General features: G+C 43.4%; 2 protein-coding genes and 1 pseudogene across 3 annotated transcripts; 2 read left to right on the top strand and 1 right to left on the bottom strand.

The window, feature by feature from the left end:
• Positions 1-747: 747 nt before the first annotated feature.
• On the top strand, positions 748-7,316 carry LOC136551254 (uncharacterized). 2 transcript variants are annotated; one of them, XM_066542838.1, is made up of 4 exons: positions 748-1,818; positions 1,915-2,064; positions 3,875-3,997; positions 5,361-7,316. In XM_066542838.1, the coding sequence occupies exon 4, from the start codon at positions 5,446-5,448 to the stop codon at positions 5,920-5,922; it is 477 nt and encodes a 158-aa protein (XP_066398935.1). In that variant the 5' UTR covers positions 748-1,818; positions 1,915-2,064; positions 3,875-3,997; positions 5,361-5,445; the 3' UTR covers positions 5,923-7,316. The 2 variants fall into 2 exon arrangements, with proteins under 2 accessions (XP_066398935.1, XP_066398936.1); XM_066542839.1 differs by lacking the exon at positions 3,875-3,997.
• LOC136548351 (putative F-box/FBD/LRR-repeat protein At1g78760) lies at positions 815-1,633 on the top strand. The gene has a single exon (XM_066539913.1). The coding sequence runs from the start codon at positions 815-817 to the stop codon at positions 1,631-1,633; it is 819 nt and encodes a 272-aa protein (XP_066396010.1).
• A 4,455-nt stretch (positions 7,317-11,771) lies between the features above and the next one.
• Positions 11,772-20,666, bottom strand: LOC136549577 (chromatin assembly factor 1 subunit FSM-like; annotated as a pseudogene).
• Positions 20,667-21,049: the final 383 nt, after the last annotated feature.

Raw genomic sequence — 21,049 nt, forward strand, 5'->3', positions numbered from 1 at the left:
TCCAATCATGCGTGGATGCGTGTTCGTATGCCTGCAGTAGTCGCGATGCACGCACGCTCAATAAGGATTTGGCCATCGTTGTGCTCGTGGTGCGCGCGACGAAGCACAACTGGAGGTTGTTCAGTGTGCCATGCTTGCCGTCCGCCAAGCGACGATTGATAGGGATCGGAGTCCACAAACTAATTTTCTCTAGCAGTGCCCTCTAAACTAGTCATGGCCTCGTGGCTCGAGGTTTGAGACACTAAACCACCGTATATGATCTAATCTAATCTATTGAATTCTAACCGACGAGAGAACGGTGCCAAAGATGGAGAGAGAGCATATCATGTGCTCCATGCTCCCACTTCAAAAATAAATGTATGAAAAGATCAGCCAAAACATACGAATGCGTAGATGGCGCACGGTTGCACGCTTATTCAAAATTTAACCTTTTCGAACAAACTTTTTGCAATAATAAGAAAAAAATATCCTGCAATAGAAACAGGATGCGAGTTCAGATGAATAATACAGGTCACGCCGTCCCACTTACACATGCTGATTCTCGCTCTCTTGTTTTCTCGTTACGCAAAAGTTAAAGTTGTGCTGCATTCGGAAATTGAAGTTGATTTTGAAGCCAAACATAGATGGCCTGGGCCCATGGGCCGGCAACGGGAGGCCTCTGGAATGTGGATGCTGCACGCACCCAAAACCCTACGGAGTCCACTGACACTCATCAAAAAAAATAAAAACCCAAAACCCTACGGAGCTTCAGCCAGCCGTCGTGTTTCCCCTTTCCCCGCCCCGTCGCCCCCAATCAACCCACCGGCCGGCGGCCATGGAGACGCAGGTAGCGCCTCGCCCTGCCAAGAGAAGGAAGCCGGAGGCACCCGAGAGCCCGGAACAGGAGGGTGGCGTGAACATCTCTCTACCAGCGACGAGTGAGTCTGATTCCAATCATCCTGGAGCAGAAGGAGACGAACCCTACGTCCAAGATCTGCCGCCTGGAGCCGACGGACAGGAAGAAGACGGGGTCGACCGAATCAGCAGCCTCCGCGACGCCATTCTGGGTGAGGTCATCTCTCGCCTCCCCACCAAGGATGCCGCCCGCACCCAAATCCTCGCCACCCGGTGGCGCCATCTCTGGCGCTCCGCCCCTCTCAACCTCGACGGCGGTGACCTTCGCACCATCGATGTCGTCTCCCGCATCCTCTCCTCCCACCGGGGCCCCGGCCGCCGCTTTCGCTTCCCCGCACAGCGACTACAGGACCACCCCGCCACTGTGGATGCGTGGCTCCGATCCCCCGCCCTCGACGACCTCCAAGAGATTGACTGCTGGATCCCCTTCATTTGGGGGCCGCAGGAGTTGCAACCGCCACCTCTGCCGGCATCTGCCTTCCGGTTCTCGTCGTGCCTTTGCGTCTCCACTCTCAGCCAATGCCACCTCTCAGACGACGTCGCCCAAGCGCTTCAGTTCCCCAAGCTCAAGAAGCTCGCATTTCGGAGGATTCCCTGCATAGCATTATTGCTGCTTCTCCCATCCTGGAGTGCTTGCTGCTTAGCACCATATTTGGCTTCCACTGTCTCAGGATCAACTCAGCTAGTCTTACAAGCATTGGGGTGGGTCATGCTGATGATGGGTATCAAACATCAGTGACATTCCTAGAAGAATTCATCATCGAGGATGCCCCTTGCCTTAAAAGGATTCTGTATCATCGACCACCACAAACGGGCATGCCACTGCAAGTATCAGTTATTTCAGCACCCAATCTGGAGACCTTGGGTTGCCTAAATTATACTGATTACTGTTCCTGGTTTGCAATGGGCTCTATGATTATTGAGGTACCTCTTGCCTACAGTTTCTGAGTTGCTTCTGTGTGCAGAAAAATACTTTAAAATATAACCATTTATAGATTGGCTGACACATGTTTCATGCAGCCATACGACATGATGGAATTCCGGATCATTAACTCGACAACGCCCGCGTGTACTGTCAAGATTTTAGCAGTCAATATTTTTATTCTTAGCCTGGATGAGATTATTGACTTCATGAGATGCTTCCCATGCTTGGAGAAGTTGTATATCCAAGTAAACATACTAAACTAGTAATTAATTGTGTTCATATATTCTTTGTATCTGACTTAATATTGTGTCAGTTCTTCTTGAATTAATTGTGTTTGTGTTTGTAACACCCTAAAAATTTATTACAAATTAGTGAGTAAATTTTAGCATTTAATCAATTTTTATGCATTTTTAAGCTAGGTTTAATAATAGCTTTTGGCTAACTAAAATTTACTATAAGATTTAGTAACATGATTGTTGTATTCATGCCGAGGCATTTTGGTTTTTGTCTGAGTGTAGGGTTAGAGTTGAGTGGCTTTGAATTCAAATCTAGTTTGAATTTGAAGCAAGTTTGCAAAAACAAGAAATTGGCAAAGTTTTCTTTTTCTATTTTTCACCTGCACTCCATTTCGGCCCAGAGCCTGCTGGCAGCCCAGCCCGCGCCCTTCCTTCCTTTTCCTTCGCGCACGCGGCCCGGCAGGACGGCCTGCTCGGCGGCCCGCTCCAGCGCCATCGCATGCGCGCGCGCGTCTATAGCCTAGCAACGCGGCCCGCTTCGAACCCGCGCCCCTCCTCCGCACGCGTGAGACCGTGGCCCAGTTCGGCGCGCGCTCGTCCCCTCCTCTTTCTCTGGCGACCGAGACCCGCACGTCAGTCGTCTTTCCCCTTCCTTCTTCGTTCGCGGTGATGGCGCATGCCATGCACGGCAACTCGCCGCCGCGCCCGCGCCAGCAATGGAAAGGATTCAAAATCTAGTGATTCTGCAGCTCCGCCATGCCGCTTCCCATTCCTGCAGCGCCGCTCGCCTATAAGACCCACCGCCGAGCCCTTCCCTCTCCCTTTTCGTCCACACCCGAGCTCGCACCGCCGTCCCGTAGCCCGCCCGCTCCGGTGTCAATCGACGTCGTCGTCTTACCCAGGAGCTCCGCCATGCCTCGCTGCGTTCGTAGGTGCTTTCCTCTCTTCGTTTTGGTAACAAATCGCACAGATTCACACTCACCCGTGACGAATTCTCTCTCCAGCTCGCCGTCGCTGTCGACTGGACCCCTCGGAGCCCTCCCGGACGCCGCGAACGCCTCCATTGGACCCGCGGTGAGCCCCTTGACCTTCCCGTCCCATCGGCCTTGAGTTTAGTGCCCTGGAGTGCCGCATAGGGGAGCTCCCGTTCATCCCGGCCATGGCACCGCTGTGGGAGCCGTCATCTCGACGAGCTTCCCGTCCTTGTTTTGTACCCTGCTGAGTTCGCGTGGACCCGCTCTTCATTTTTATGCTTCCCGTCCTTGTTGTGTACCCTGCTGAGTTCGCGTGGACCGTGGACGTGGTGCACAACGTCCACGTCAGCGAGTCCACGTACACGTGGTGCACCGCACCAATCCCGCGCAGCCGCGTGGCGCCCAGTCAGTAGCCACGCGAGTCAACCCGTAGTCAGCCGGGCACTTTTGTAGTTTAGCCCTCGTGTTTTCAAGGAATCAACCCGCAGTCCAACATTAGTTCAAAAGGTATTTCTTTTTAGTCTTGTTTTCTTCTGTTTTAGCCCCTGTACTTTTGAGAAATAGTGCACGCTATCCAAGAACACGTTACAGTCGGTTTTATTCAAATTTGAGTTTGTTTTATTTACAAGAATGCCACCGGAATCTTATTTCATGCATAACTTTTGTGTTTTAAGTCCGATTTGAGTGATTCTTTCACTTATGTGTTCGTAGCAGTACGTAGATTAGTTTTATAAGCTTTTCAGTTTATGTTTCTACTGTTTGGTGTACTGTTCTAATAGAAGTATCTTTGTATTTGTGTACTGTTCTAATAGAAGTATCTTTGTATTTGTGTACTGTTCTAATAGAAGTATGATGATTGAAATGAATGCTTGATTGGTGAATTGGAACACGTTTAGAGGGTAATCAGTTCGAGGTCACTGAGGATCAGTCAGGTGACCAGCAGTACCAGGAAGGAGACTTTGAGGAAGGCAAGTGTAGCAAAGGTCCCTTGTACCTATGAACTCTACAATTCATTTACATGCATGTGTTTAAATTTGAATTACCTTTAAGGATTTTACCTAGATTTTTACTTGTACCACATATCCTTGAGACATATGGTTTGTGATGCATTTTGGATAGATGCTACAGCGCTCAACATAAAATAATCGTTAAACATGACTAAAGGTATTATGCAATATGTTAAAACGGAGCTTTTTAACAACAATTAGTGGGCTAGAGTACTGGGTTGAGTGCTCTAGTGCCTCTCCATAAGGACTTAATTCTGAAGCGGCCACCCAGGAGGTTTCATACAACCCTGAGTGTCATATGGCTCTGACTTTAACCTGTTAACTAGATTGTACTAGCTCGTTTGTAGCTTTCCGTAAGGGCAAGAGGGGGGCACTAGTTGGTATGTTTCTTTTCCTGCTAGGGTGTACCGTGCCACGACCACGAGGGCCACATACAGCTAGACGGCTGAAACCTTAGCAACTACGACTTGTTAGTGCGACTAGTGAAGGGTTACGCTGTCACACTTCCTAGGTAGAGGTGATGTGGGCTTTGCAAACTCCGGCATTGGGAATCACGGCTCGGTGGGTAAAGTTGTATAATTTCTGCAGAAATATTTAACCTGTTATAACAGACATGCTCACGGATACGAGCGATCTGGATCCTTCATGATTAGTGGTTACTATGGATGGTTGGAAAATTGACATAATCTTGATTATTCTTTAGTATCACTTGGGTTGAGTTTACTCACTAAAGTAGTGATTTATGATGCTAAAACTTAACCAACTAAAAATGCTAACCGTAGTCAAACCGTGTCTAGCCTTTGAGCCTCATAGATCCATTTGATATACTTGCTAAGCATGGTGAGCTTACACTTATTTTACATTCAATGAAAATCCCGGATGAATAACAGATAATACATATGAAGAGGATGTCCAGGACTACTAGGAAGATGTTCCCCAGTTGGAGCCCCTGTGGCATATTGGGCTTAATTATCTATTTGATGTAATAATATTACCGACGAGCAAGACTTGTGACAATTATGTGATGAGATTATGCGATGTAATAAAGTACTTTACTTTGATATTATTGCAATTTGAGATTATATGTGTGTTTGGACATCCTGGGCGCACATATATGAGCACTTGCAAAATTGGGTGCGACAAATTTGTATCAAAGCTATAACTGACTGTAGGATGACCAACCTAGTTAGAAATGGATGTTTTTAGGATTACATTATCTTTATTTTGCTACCTTTAATTTACTATAAATTTTTTGTTTATATTCTTTCTTTTTTCTGTTGCAAAAATTATCTTATTCTGATACTCAACCTTTTCTATCTTATAGATGGCCCACACTAAGCTGACAGCCCGCAAGCGTACCATTGTGATGCCAACAAAGAGGACGAGGTTCACGCTTGCCATTGAGGAACATGGAGGAGGAGCCCCAGGAGGAACTGCCTGTGGAGGCATTGAGGAACATGGAGGAGGAGTCCCATGAGGAACTGCCTGTGGAGGTGCCCATGGAGGAACCTTTGGAGGATGAATCTATGGATGAAGAGACTGAAGAAGGGCCCATGTATGAGGAGCCTATAGAGATAGAAGAATCCGAGGAGGAGCCCATGGAGGAAAATGAACAAGGGGTCAGGATGGAGCTGGTGATCCTGATGATTCCGACAACTGTGATTCTGATAATGGGGGTAATGACAGTAGAGATGATAGAAGACGGTGGATATGATGGTGATGACTATCATGCTGCACTGCTGGCTAAGGGGTGGACCGCGGAGATCCACTATGATTTGCAGGGCGATACCTACTACCACCCCAAGCTTCTCTCCCTTGTACGCCGCTACCACACCAGGTGCGCCGTGCAGTACCGGACGGAGCATTGGACCCACCCCGACTACTAGGAGACGGAGGTGTACATCCGCGAAGGGAGTCGGGTGCGCTACATCCACCATGCTATCACTGCACGGCTCACACGTGCAGTCACCATCCGGGATGCTGCTCGACAGGCGTTGGTGGTCAATCGCGACCGCCACTTCGACGACATCAAATGAGAGGAGTCTGCTTGCAGGCGGGCTCGTTCGCGGCCAGCCGCTAACCCGCATCGCTCGCCGCAAAGTTTGTTAGCGGGCTTGCGGTCAGCCGCTAAGCTATAAACTTTGCGGACAATTTTTCCGCGGACATAACAGACTACGCTGTAAAACCCGCGAGACCCGCTACAATGCAATGGAGGCTACGTGTACACTATCTCTCTGCGCGTACAGTATCTACACATATCCTGTAAGAACTTGGAACCTGCAATCTAAATTTTCATATCCAGTTAATCGACGAGCAAGGATGATACAACTTTGCACTGATCATTTTAATTTTCATATCCCGGCTATATATATATTGTACGTTCTCAAATATAACAACATCAAAAAATACAGGTATAGAAACAAAGACATATCCTGTAACAAAAGTTATTATTACTAAACAAAGACGTAACGTATGGATGTCACTCTGCAACTCTGCATTGACTGAAATATACTTCATGTGCTAGTCAAAAAAATTAGCGTGAAATTTCGGATGAATTTTATGAAAGTACATTTTTCGAATAAAATTCGAAAACGAGTACTGACAAATAAAATTCAAAAGTGCATTTTTCTGTCCTAAGTTTACTAGGCTGCGAAGCTGTTGTGATGATCGTGCGAGCTTCTGTTACGGCACCATCAGGCCTTACCGAAGATACCGAAGCCGGTCCAGTCATTTTGGCCCGTCCGACAACGAGTACCAGACTGAGCACCCGCACCAAGATGCCGAGCGTTGCGGTTCTTGCGGGTTCTTAGTGAGCTTATTGTGTTGTCCAGTGGGCTTGGTGGACCAAACGATGTTAGGCCACGAGGAACTTGCAGTTGAACCGCGTTGTTCGCGAACGTTGATTTTGCGGGGCGGGTTGGTGGGCAACATTAAAAACCCGCCCCGCCTGCATCCTGAGAGAGGAGGATCGTTATCTTCCCCGCCGTCGGAGCGGCCAATCCACCTGCAACATCGCCACACCACTTGGGGAGAAGAACCATGGCCTTAGGCTTACCCTGATGAGCTTGGCCCAGACCAACACTGACTTGGATCAAACCTTGGATGAGCTAAATGTCATCGGGAAGCCATACCTACAACTTGCCCTTGAGAATGTTACATTGAAGCAACAGCAAGATGGTCCTGATGTGGAGATTCCAAGAATTCCTGCTGAATCGTCCCCCATGGTATAGAGGAGGCTATAGAGACCCCAATACCAGCACCAACATCGACCCATAGGAGGATTTTTTAAAAATATGTATTAAACACGCATAGATGTGCGAGAGTGTGTTAGTTTTTTTATTTTCAGTGGTTGAACAATTGTTACTTGAGTGGTTGGATAATTGTCATGATGGATAATGTTTAATTTGGATTTTTGTCATCACAATCAGGACAAAAATTCAAATCAAACATTATTCATTACGACAATCATCCAACCACTCAAGTAACAATTATTGAACCATTGAAAATAAAAGAAACTAAACACACTCTCGCACATCTATGCGTGTTTATTACATATTTTTGGGCAATCCTCCTATGGGTCGATGTTGGTGCTGGTGTTGGGGTCTCCATAGCCTCTTCTGTTCCTTGGGGGCAATTCAGCAGGAATTCTTGGAGTCTCCACATCAGGATCACCTTACTACTGCTTCAATGTAGCATTCTCAAGGGCAAGCTGTAGGTATGCCTTCTCCATGAAATCTAGCTCATCCAAGGTTTGATCAAGTCAGTATTGGTCTGAGCCAAACTCATCAGGGTAGGTCCTAACCCTATGGTTCTCCTCGGTGACGGAGGTGTACATCCGCGAAGGGAGTCGGGTGTGCTACATCCACCGTGCTATCACTCCACGGCTCACACGTGCCGTCGCCATTCGAGATGCTGCTTGATAGGCGTTGGTGATCAATCGCGACCGCCACTTCGACATCAAATGTGAGGAGGATCATTATCCTCCCCGCCGTCGGAGCGGCCAGTCCACCTACAACATCGTCGCACCACTTGGGGAGGAGAACCATATGGTTAGGCCTACCCTAATGAGTTTGGCTCAGACCAATACTGACTTGATCAAATTTTGGATGAGCTAGATTTCATGGGGAAGTCATACCTACAGCTTGCCCTTGAGAATGCTACATTGAAGCAGCAGCAAGGTAATCCTGATGTGGAGACTCCAAGAATTCCTGCTGAATTGCCCCCCAAGGAACAGAGGAGGCTATGGAGACCCTAACATCAGCACCAACATCGACCCATAGGAGGATTGTCCAAAAATATGTAATAAACACGCATAGATGTGCGAGAGTGTTTAGTTTCTTTTATTTTCACTGGTTGAACAATTGTTATTTGAGTGGTTGGATGATTGTCATAATGAACAATGTTTGATTTGAATTTTTGTCCTGATTGTGATGACAAAAATCCAAATTAAACATTATCCATCATGACAATTATCCAACCACTCAAGTAACAATTGTTTAACCACTGAAAATAAAAAAACTAACACACTCGCGCACATCTATGCGTGTTTAGTATATATTTTTGAAAAATCCTCTTATGGGTCGATGTTGGTGCTGGTGTTGGGGTCTCCATAGCCTCCTCTGTACCTTGGGGACGAATCAGCAGGAATTCTTGGAATCTCCACATCAGGACCATCTTGCTGTTGCTTTAATGTAGCATTCTCAAGGGCAAGCTGTAGGTATTCCCCATGACATTTAGCTCATACAAGGTTTGATCCAAGTCAGTGTTGGTCTGGGCCAAGCTCATAAGGGTAAGCCTAAGGCTATGGTTCTTTTCCCCAAGTGGTGCGGCGATGTTGTAGGTGGATTGGCCGCTCCGACGGCGGGGAAGATAACGATCCTCCTCCCATTTGATGTCGTCGAAGTGGCGGTCGCGATTGACCACCAACGCCTGTCGAGCAGCATCCCGGATGGCAGCTGCACGTGTGAGCCGTGCAGTGATAGCATGGTGGATGTAGCGCACCCGACTCCCTTCGCGGATGTACACCTCCGTCTCCCAGTAGTCGGGGTGGGTCCAATGCTCTGTCCGGTACTGCACGGTGCACCTGGTGTGGTAGTGGCGTACAAGGGAGAGAAGCTTGGGATGGTAGTAGGCATCGCCCTGCAAATCATAGTGGATCTCCGCGGTCCACCCCTTAGCCAGCAGTGCAGCATGGTAGTCATCACCATCATATCCACCGTCTTCTATCATCTCCACTGTCATTACCCCCATTATCAGAATCAGAGTTGTTGGAATCATCAGGATCACCAGCTCCATCCTCGCATTCTTCTATCTCTATAGGCTCCTCATACATGGGTCCTTCTTCAGTCTCTTCATCCATAGGTTCATCCTCCAAAGGTTCCTCCATGGGCAGTTCCTCTTGGGGCTCCTCCTCCATGTTCCTCAATGCCTCAACTAGGTGTGGGGGAACGCGCTTGCCAAGCGTGAACCTCGCCCTCCTTGTTGGCATCACAATGGTACGCTTGCGGGCTGTCAGCTTAGTGCGGGCCATCTATAAGATTGAATAGGTTGAGTATTAGAATAAGATAATTTTTGCAACAGAATATAAGCAAAAAATTTTATAGTAAATTAAAGGTAGCAAAATAAAGATAATGTGATCCTAAAAACGTTCATTTCTAACTAGGTTGATCGTCCTACAGTCAGTTATAGCTCTGATACCAATTAGTCGCACCCAATTTTGCATAACAAAACCAAGTGCTCATATATATACGCTCAGGATGTCCAAACACACATATAATCTCAAATTGCAATAATATCAAAGTAAAGTACTTTATTACATCGCATAATCTTATCACATCCGTCTCAAGAAGTTAACTTTGCCACATTCTTTGTACTGAACGCAAAGATGCTGGAGTCAATGACATTTGAGTGCCAAAGGGATAGTGTGACTGATAGATTTCTTGCAGAGCAGCATCTGCTGCTCCAGCTGGAGAAAAGGGCTTCAAGATGTGCTCAGGTTTATTTTACTACTAAAAGATGTGAGCATGACTTTATGCATATCAATCATGTCCATGATTTGTCTAAAACTGATCCCTTTGAATGTAAGGAAACAGGGGGTAGGTGTATGCGCATCGTTTGAGTAGTTGCTGCTTGCGTACTCTTGTTTGCTGCTAAATTTGAGGTGGTCTGTTGAAGTAGTGGGTTGCTAAATGAACTGTGTATTGTAAGATTTGTGTATTTGTGGCAGTCTGACAGTGCCACAGTTTGACTTTCTAATCTGTAATGCACTAAATCTTTATGCAGAAGTTATTGGCATTGTTTGATGTTGCAGGTAATGTTGTTAATGAAGTAGAGCTAGTGTGAAAATATCACTTTGTTTTAAAAAGTTCTTTTATTTGGCTTTTTTTTTTTTTGGACAAGAAACATGAATTTATTTCAACAGCATCGAGCTGTTGGCAGGGATACAGAGTCAATGAGTACATGTTGCAGTGCTTCCATCAATGGGCACTGGTTGGCATGATCGCTATTTGTACTAGTGAAAGATGGACTAGCATGATGAGACTGAATGTCTAGGAAAGCCTGTTTTGCTAGAGTATGAGCCGTCTGATTTAGATGCCTCCCTATCTTGAAGATCCTGTGATTTTGTTGTTGTAAGCAGATGATGAAGTGCTGTGTAAGATGTTTGATTCTCCAATCCGGCGGATTGGAATGATCTGTGCTGTTGAAGAAGCATACTAGCTCTTGATTATAATAAGTTTGTGTCCAGCAGTCGAAGCCGAGAGATGACAGCTGCAGCGAGGCCATTAGAACCGAGGAGGAATCTGGGAGCACTCGATGTAAATGTTTGTGTCTGCAGTTGAAGCCGAGAGATGACAGCTGCAACAAGTGCTAGAGCTGCAGCCTCTGCCATTAGAACCGAGGAGGAATCTGAGAGCACTCCCTTGATGTAAATGTTCTGTGGTGGATGCATTTCTGTATTAATGATAAAAACTCCCAGTCCAGCTCTCATTGGCTGTCGTGAGGTGTGATCTATCAGAGTTGATGCATCTGTGTAGCATCTTGGACCTGGTAGCAGGGCTGGCAGTTGAATTGTGTATGGTCTTGATGCTTGGTGAGTGTACATGTTCGTCTGGGTTCGGATTGAACTGTGTGTTTCCTGGATGCAACTGGTTCGTACCTGGAGGGCCTAGATTGTTCCTGGTGATTGGGTTGGAGCAATGGCCGCAGATGTCGTGTTGTTCCGTGTGTGACCTGCATTGGGTTGAATGGAGGAGTGAAGCATTACCTGGTTTGAATCTGTCAGCAATGCGTCAGTGCCACCGCTGTGCACATTGTTATCAGGTGTGGCTGGCCGTGTATTTTGCATCTGTTCGTCATCTGCAGATGAGTTTGCATTTGCAACAGAGATGTATGCAGCGACAGCATGATGGACCTGCCACGGTGTCCAGTTTTGTCTGTTGAATCTCTTGTCGTTTCTGGCTTTCCATATGTACCATAAGAGTGTTATAATTTTTTTGCAGCTGGTAATCAGAAATGGAGTCAACAATAAAAGTGGACAGAATGAGTTGTACTCCATCTTCATTTGGCGAGTGTCAGTCCGAAGAGAGGGATCAGTTGAAAACCATACCGCACGAGCGAAAGTAGGCGCGATAGATTATGTAATCCTGAGTGCTATCCTGGGATCCTGGCAAGTCTCCTTGAAATTATTCTAGAAGTGCCAGCAATATCTACGAAGGTTTTACCTCTGATGATGATTGCAATAGCGCGAGCACCTCGTGCACTGTTATTAAATCCACACCAGCACATAAACGCATACACTGCTATCTTGCCAGACAATTAAGCTCGATATTGCACCAACCACCTCTGACAAAAGTATGGCAGCATTAGATACATGAGGTGTGTAGCAACACCAGGAACCAGTTCGAATTTACATGGGAAGGCAGAGCAACCATTCCAGAGACAGAATCTCAAACTGCTTGAGCTACACAACACTGGCTACGGCCCCTGCTTGCTGGTATCTAGGTTTCGGCATACTGAACCTACATATCTATACTTACTTTGTAGTATAACCTAAGCAAATATACATGCACAGTACTACAAGTCTTACTGGCCGCCCGCCATCTTGGGGGAGTAATGTTAATTATCAAGGATCAGGATGCCGTGCGCTGCCATGTGACCCTTGCGCGCCAAATTGTTGTCTGACCATTTCGGATTTCAGGGAGCACTGGGGAGAAGATTCGCCTGTGTTACCCGATTCATTGGGTGGCTGGCACTGTTGGGAGGAGCACAATGCTGTACATTTCGGGCCTTCACCTTCATCTGTTACAGAAAGCACAGGATTGTATCACTATAGATAGAAAGCATAAAATGTATCACAAGCATGAAAATGAGGGTGTGTTTGGTTGAGCTGTGGTTGTGGGAAAAAGCTGATGTGGGCTGTGAGCTGTGGGAAAGCTGCTGTGGACTGTGAGCTGTAGAAAAGCTGAAAGCTGTTTGGTTAAACAAGTATAAAATATACCTTCTATCTTTATCTCTCTTGAAACAACTATGGAAGAGCTTTTTATTCCACCAATTTCGAAAAGCAGAAAGTCAAAAGCCAAAAGCAGGGTCAAACCAGCTTTCAAAAATGTACTACGGAAAAGCAGCTGCTTCTGAAAAAGCAGCCCCTTTGGTTGGGCTTTTGGCTTTTGGGGCCAAAAGCCAAAGCCAAAAGCCCAACCAAACAGGCCCTGAGCCAATTTTGGTAGGTACAATCAAGTTATCAAACACTTAATCCATTAACGAACATGGTTCATATATTTTGACATTTGCGTTGCAAAGTTTGATGGAAATGTCATGACGGGTAGCTAGTGGATGAGATACTACCTGTGGTCCAAAATATTTGACACCTTTGCATGGTCTTCATGGTATGTCTTTGACCACTAATTTCTTCTAAAATATATTCTTAAAATCCTTCAAATTTGAGATTTTTGAAATGTTTTGAATGCAAATCTACCCATTTAAGTTGCATATTTACAAACTAAATAGTATAAAGGTTATTGATGTCTGTAGATTTGAAGGTTTGACAAAATCTTGTTATAAACAATACAGATTTTTTTTTACCAGAGCCCGGAGGGAGTATCTATCTTAATTGCTTGATAGCAACATTATATCACATTTCCAAGGCAGAAAAAGCATCACTCACAAAATCTACTAACAAAAGTAAATTATGACTAAGAGTACCTGGAGAAAGAGATAAACTGTACCAATCCATGATATCTTGCTTAACCTGTTCAAAATGATACCCTTATTTGGCATGGAGAAAATATAGCAATGCATGTCCAGGGAAAATTAGTGTAAAATGAAAAAGACCTGCCAGCGGTTATTGGTAAACCCAGCTATCTCCCGAACTTTGTTCTTCAGTCGTGCCGTAGAGACATATGGAAATGTCTCATGTAACAACTCCACCAATTTGACTATCCCTTGAGGGCATGATGCAACAAGTTTGGCCTGCAGAACATCATGAGTGAATAGGAAATCTTTCATTTCACTTCAGAGAAGAATGCCATCTAAATGTCTCCTAGCAACTTACAAATTCAGGCATGTCTGATTCTGAAATGGCTTTGGATGATACGGGTGTTCTAGGGCTCTTTTTGTTTGATCGGCAAAATCCATCCTCAATGGTCATATTAACCACAGGCACATCAATGATGGGGCTGCCAGGGTATTTCTTCATGCAAAGAGCTTGCAAACAGATTTTCTCCAGCTTCAACATTCCAGTGATATCTTCAGCATTCAGCAGGTCAAGTTTCCTATGATCTAGGTTGGATATGACTAGAGGTCTGTCTATTTTGAGAGCATGTTCTGTGATGATATGAAGAGCTTTCTGCCTTTGCAGTAGAGCATTAAGTTCCTCAACTGTAACCCCAGGGATGCTCAGCATGGTACTGATTTCATCAAATTTGATACATACAGGCTCACATTGCATAAAGGGGCGTACCCAGTGCAGAGAGCTCCCGCTCTGTGCGGGGTCTGGGGAAGGGTGTCAGTGGCAAGCCTTACCCTCGCCTGTGCAATGCGAGGAGACCGCGACTCGAACCCGGAACCTTCCGGTCACAGGCTCACATTGCATGCCCTACATAAAAGAAGAGAAGGTTCTGCAGAACCAATCATGCAATGAAGGAATCAAGAGCAAACATGATTTTCACATGAAAATTGGGGTGGTTTCATCAAAGATTTATTGATGTGCAATCATTAGTTAGCATTTGCCAGGCTAAAACTGTTCTGAAGAACATCTTACAAGACATTAAGAGGATCTTTGTATACATGGAATGATAAAATTCAGTAATAAATTATTAACTTGAATTCAGAATCAAGTAATAATCCATGCTTTAAATGATCTGTAGCAATTGCATTGACTTGTTATTTAAATTTTCTTTTCATTTTTCATATTCTGGGGTTGACATTAGCAATCCATATAATGATATAACCTCATCATCTGAAAGATAGTCATTGGGCACTACAAAACTGTTCTCAGCTTCCTCTTCTGCATCAATCGTGGAATCATGTCCATTCATAGTTTTCTCATCATCTTCCTCAAAATTGGATAATCTTTCACCAGGATCATCAGGATCGTCCTGCATCAAGACTAATATATAATGAGAATTCATCTCCACAGCAGACAAGGCAAAAAGAGAAAGTACCTCTTCTCATTCTTCATCACTCTCGAGTCTCGACATCGTAATTGAGTTCCTCATCCCTCTGAAAGGGTTGCCTTGCACCAGCTGTAGAACTGTAGGATTTTACTTATATGAAAATGTTGTCGTTATGAATGACATGAGTGATTGAATTCAACTATGCTAGATATTCTCTAAGTATAACATTCAATTTTAATAAAATAGAAGAAAACAAAGAAATCCATGTGTAATGACACATAATAGCTGGAGAATACCTCTTCTTTCTCCAGGTACCATAGTATGCTGGCCTAGAACTTTTATCAAACTGCAGAAGCTTCTTCACAAACAAAACTGAAGACGATATACTATTCTGAGAACGAGATGGTACCTCTAGTTCATCCAGAAGTTTGGTGATATCAAGGCTTCCTGTGCTCTTCTGAGATGACTGTTCTTTTGTTGGAGTCGACATACTATCAGAAGTTATAGGTGCAGAGGACTTTTGTAGCCTTAGCTCAGGAAACAACTGAATTTTAGGACATCTCCTAACACCCCAATGGCACAATCTGTTATGTTGATAGAGTTTCCTCCATTTCACAACATGTATCCTGCATCGTGAAGTCACAATAAACTTGGTTATCTATAATGATCCTCAGTGACCTGTTTGTTCTCCCTATTTATACATATACATCATTCTCTAATCATGAATGTGGCATTTTAACTTTTCTTTTAACTAGAATAGAATGAAAATGTAGGGAGAAGGAAAAATGCACATATTGATTGAGCAACTAGACGACAAACTGATAGTACAGTCAGCATAGTTCTTATAACATCATGCCAAATTTATGGCAAATATTCTTGCCCTAGTTTTGGCAAATTTTTCTTGCCAAATCTTTGGTATGGCAATTTTGGTAGCCAACCGAGCAGGCCCTAAAAGGTGTTTCATAGGATTAACATCCATAGCAATCTGATTGTACAGTAGCTTATATTACTTCAAATAGATGTAGACATAATAGTTTATAACTTACATCCGGAGTTCCTCCATGCTCAAATGACTTTCTTTAGACAAGGTACAATCCATTCCTGATGTAGCTGCAACAGCAAGTTCTTCAATGTTTCCTGATGATTTTGAGCAGTTAGTCCTCTCCAAGTGGTGACTACCAGAACTTTCCGTGTTGCTATTCGCCTTTCTTTTAAGAAAACGTTCCATGAGGTTTGCTTGCTTTTGAATGGAAGCCTTCCTTTTCAACTCAGCCTCTTCCTTCTCTTTCTTCTTCTATGCCCTCTCTTCTTCTTCCTGATGCTTCTTTAGCCGCTTATTTTCTCTCTCGATACGTTTTGCTTCCCTCTCAGTTTTTTCATTCATATGCCTAAGTTCCCGTTGTTGTGATGTTGTAGATGCTATTTAGAATAACATGGCATGATTACACAACATATGATGGTTTCTTACAAACTTCCCAAACAGGAAACTATCATCTAACCTGGCTCCAATTATTACAAATATTAAGGAAACATCAATATCATTGAAGGGGATACTTTACAACAGTATCCTTTATTTTTCTCTTTTTCCTTTTTTTGAACACGCGGGGAGCTGCATATCAAATCTTGCTATCTACTAGGATTGGTGGGTTCTGCTCGGGTGGGGTGACTCTAGCCTCACGCGTTCGTATCTTTTTCTTCCTTAATAAAATGAAATCAATCCTCCTTCATCATTTAAAAAAAAGTAGGAGAAAAAGAAACAAACACAAAGTCTCACCCCCTCACACAACTGTGCCCTTTATTGCAGCTACCAATCCAAGCTCTGCTATGGTCTTGATTGGACAACAGTACTTAAATGCACAGAACTGAATCTACTCTATGCATCATGCTTGTGATCGGAAAGTTACTACTTACTAATATTGCACTTTTTTGGTAAAAAGACAGCACCAGTCCAATGGTATATCAATCTTCCAGCTATTATCTATAATTTTAACTTGTAACAAACAATCTGAAATCTTTCAAAAGTCCACTTTATTGTTTCATTAGAATATTTTATTATAAACATCTAAGGCTACTCTAAATGCAATTGTGAGCAAAATTTCCAAAGTACAAGATATACTTCCACTACTAGATCCTTGAAAATTCAACTAGATAATGAAGTCAAGATTCACATACACACGGACAAAGTAACATAAACAAAAGTTCTTCGTCTAACAAGATAAGAAAAAACATGTTTTAATGCATTTTTAGCAGGAAACAACCAGATTCCTATCAAGTCTCAATTTCAAAATAACCTCTATGAAATTTTAAACCACTTCCATTCACCAGCCAATGAATAAAAATCATCCGATACAAAATATCTGGAATATCACAGAGAAGTAGACATCTGATTTTCAACAAGCTATTTTAGGCACAAAAAAAAACATTTCGATGGGAAAAAAAAACTTAGCCTATGTACATTTGTCGAAGGGATTACATTAGCTGCAACATTACATACAACACTGAAAAAATAACTTTTTGCAGTAAGAAAATAACCTACTTTCTTCTTTTGCTCAGTTTGCTGTTTCTTCACAGCTTTACTGATGGCTTGTAACTCTTGTGCCTCTGTTTTACTGTGCATTTTAGTTCTACATGTAAAAGAAAGATCCAGTGAGTAGTTTCAAAATTTTAAAATATGTAGATGATGTAAGATAAGTACATGTCAGCATCATTCTTGTGTTTTGACTCAATGATAGAGCGAATCTCATCCAGATCTAGAACTTCCCCAGCATTTTCCATAAGGCTGTTCTGGTTGCTACGAGCATTACTGGCATCTTTGGCAGCCAGCTTGCCTGTAAGATAAAATACGGAGAAAACATTCAGCATTCCTTTGCACATCAGTGGTGTATACTCAAAACTCATGTGGTAGTGTAGTACTATTGTAGGGCAAGAGCATTAACTTAAACAGGTGAGGAGTTATCTCAACACTAACATTCCATCAATATTAAATAACAATCTGTAACAGTGTTAAAGTAGCTAAAAGTCAATGTACTAAAATAGAAAAGACTGAACCAATTAGTAGCTTCCAAAATAGTGCTTCTTATACAAAATCATGCTGTCCAAGATGCCATCTAATTTTGATCGGATGGAATGCCATGCAAATAAAATAGTACAAAATGATGACGCATTTTTATTCCAAAGAGACAAGTGCCCAGAAACAATAAATTTAAAACAGGACAAACAAGGATGGCAAGGTAAAAGAAAATATACATCTCGATTTGTAATCATAAAAAAATAATTGGCCAAACCCCCTGTCAAGTAATTGAAACCAGTAAAACTGATCTAGCAACAGATTATATCATAAGTTGGAACCAATAATTTATAAACTAAGAAATTGAAAGTGTCCCTCTGCTACGTGCTGATTTTCTCTCATTAGTTGAATAATAGTGTGCAGACTTGATGCGTACCCGCCACTGGACCTACTTCATATTTAGTTTTCCCTATCAAATATATTTTTTTCTTTGTTTTGGAACTAATTTAGTGCATTATGTAATATCTCCTGTATTACAGTTCCCAATAATACAGTAGCATTGGCAACTACTCGATCATCTAAGTGCTCCTGGTTCATATATCCTATAAGGATGGCCTTTCATTTCATCTACGGCAACCACTTCAATCTTATGTTTTTGTAATTAGTAAAGCGGCTAAACTATGTCTACACTCGCATGTTCTCAAACTCCATCTCAATTATGTAAAAAGAAGCTTAAATAAATGGCTTCCTAATTGATACATCAGATTATGCGGTTTAAATATGCCTTGCATGTTATGGTGCACAATAATTCAATAACAGCATGATTGCCAATTACATGCCCTTTTCAATAGACCAAACATTCGATGCTACATAAGAAAAGAAAATATTTCTAAAGAACTGCAGTAATCTGTACAAAGTACTAATATATATATTAAATAATCCGTATATATATATTTGCATTGTAAATAACATAAACACAGACAGCAGACGATAGATAGAAAATACGAACCTTAACGAAGGCAAAAACTGCAGGGGTATGTTCTAGACATTAATTGTTGTTGCAATGATAAAATCAATGGTAGCACAATAAACATATTTAAAAGCCTAGTTGTATGTACAAGACAATTGACATGCAATTAAACATGTTCCTTTCCAAAATGCACATAAAATCGCTAAAAACAGAGACAAGTGGAAAGGGAAGAATTTGTTGATTCAACCAAATACAGATAAGCATGGTAAAAATATAATCATCAGCACATACTGCTAACAGTAATAATCTAACTGACTGAGATCATGCAATACCAAGCACTAGCGAGAATCAAACGCTTCAAATGTCATCTTTTATGAACACATAAACACATTAGCACCGTATAAGTTTATACTTCTAAAGAGAAACTGGGAGAAGATAAATCATCATACCCGAAAGAATCAGAATCCTTTTATGGATTAACTTCCGAGCTTTGCGTCGAATGCTCAAACTACTATGTAGATGGAAGGGTAATAATGCCAAATCTTGTGTCTGTCCCATAGGCATATAACAGATCAAGAAAGCTTACTTACCATACAATGGAGAAATTGACAGGAAAGAAAGTAATAAGTTTTTTTATTTTGGAAAACGCAGGAGAGCTGTGTTTCATTGTATTAGAGAGATTTTCTTTTTCTCAAATGATGCAGGAGAGTAATAAGTATTAGATTATATATATTACCTCCCAACACCAAAGGCTTGAATCCGACTCATCCTCCAGATCATCAACATCCATAGCAGAAATCCCATACGAAGATCTCCTACCAATGTTGAGTACTGAGGTGCGCACTGAAGACTCGGTGACACCATCTTGCAACTTCATCCTCTTGTAGATTTCATCTGTTAACTTGGCACAAGAAAGACTGCTCTCCTCCAGCAAGCATGCTATAACCGAGTCATTTGTGGTGCACGAAAGCTCCTCTGGATTCAGCTTACGACCAGAAACCTTCTTGTAATATTCATACAGTGCATCAATTTCTCGCCGCCATTCAGCAGATGCAGATTCCTTGTCCACCACACCCAATTCAGCAGAGGCTCTTTTCCTCTTCTCCTGCTTCTTGGTTGGCTCTGCTGCACCACTGGACGCACAATCTGGAGCTGATTCCTTCGCCTTATCGCCATCCATCAGAAAACCTTTAACAATGTAGATTAGTCATTATTCACAAATCTTCAAAAGTTGACAAGTAGCTGCTACATTTGGCGAAAAATATGCCATCTGGTCAGTTATTGTCCAGCAAAGGTTTGACACCGAACAGATAAGAGGACAGCAACATTATGTTATCTGGTCAGTTATTGACGCTGAACAAATCCCACCAGATTCATACCGGTCCCTGACCGATTAACTTAGCAACTAATTACGCTAAGATACCAGTACTAACAATTCAGTTCGCATCATCCAAGCAACCAGGAAACCTGCTCTTCTACAGATTTCAGGCTACTGACACCATTACTACCGACAAGAAACCCAACAACTGGTACTTGTTCATATAGAAACAATTGAAGAAGAGACCCATGATCCACGGGGTGAACTTTCTGAAAAGGATTTTCGCAAAACCGCTTCAAATCGAGCACAGAACTACACAAGCGAGACAAATCATCTTGCAGCGGCCACGAAACGCGGGGAAACCGCTACACGCGACTCTACCTCCTCCGCTCAGTTCTCCAATCCAAGCACCCAGACATGGAAATAAACCCCTCAAAATCAAAAGATGAAATAACCCACCCCAATCCAAGCAGTTCGACCGACGCACCAAACGGAAACCCCAAAAATTTCACAAGGACCGCGGCAAATCAGCCCCCGCGTACCTCGGGACGCTGCCGCGAATGAGCCGACGGCGGCGCGCCCGGCCGCATTCCCCCGATAATAACTGTGGTTTCCCCTTTCTCTTCTCGCCACACCTCGTGTCTCTCGTCGCTCCGGTTGAAAGGAAAGAAGCGGAGCGGCCGGAGGTGGTGGGGTGGCAACGTTTTCCTCGCGGGCGCGTGGAGATTCGTGTGGCCGAGGAAGCGGACGGCCACGATCTGGTTCTGGAGCGGGACGGGGGCGGTGGGGCCGTGGGCGTGCTCGTGTCGGGCTGTATTCCCGCCAGACGTAGAGGAAAACTGTGGGAACCGCTAGTGTTAAGCGTGGATGGGATTTCTGGCAGCCATTGTTTATTAGACCATCCATATAGTACTCTCACCGGTTCTTATTTAGATACACCAGGACGAGCTGTTAGTTCATACTTGTGTGGATCCTTAATTAATTGTTTGGTTTTATAGATTAGAAATGGTTGTTAGAGCATCCCTAATAGTACCTAATATTTTCTTCCTAGAAACATGAAGTTTTAGGGTTCTTATATAGTAAATTGCACAGCTGGTCCTTAAAG

The sequence above is a fragment of the Miscanthus floridulus genome, chromosome 4 (assembly GCF_019320115.1).
Source record: "Miscanthus floridulus cultivar M001 chromosome 4, ASM1932011v1, whole genome shotgun sequence".
NCBI classification, from domain to species: Eukaryota; Viridiplantae; Streptophyta; class Magnoliopsida; order Poales; family Poaceae; genus Miscanthus; species Miscanthus floridulus.

Excerpts from the sequence above, each read along its gene's own strand:
- LOC136551254 (XM_066542838.1), top strand. The coding sequence starts at position 5,446 with ATGGAGGAGGAGCCCCAGGAGGAACTGCCTGTGGAGGCATTGAGGAAC.
- LOC136548351 (XM_066539913.1), top strand. The coding sequence starts at position 815 with ATGGAGACGCAGGTAGCGCCTCGCCCTGCCAAGAGAAGGAAGCCGGAG.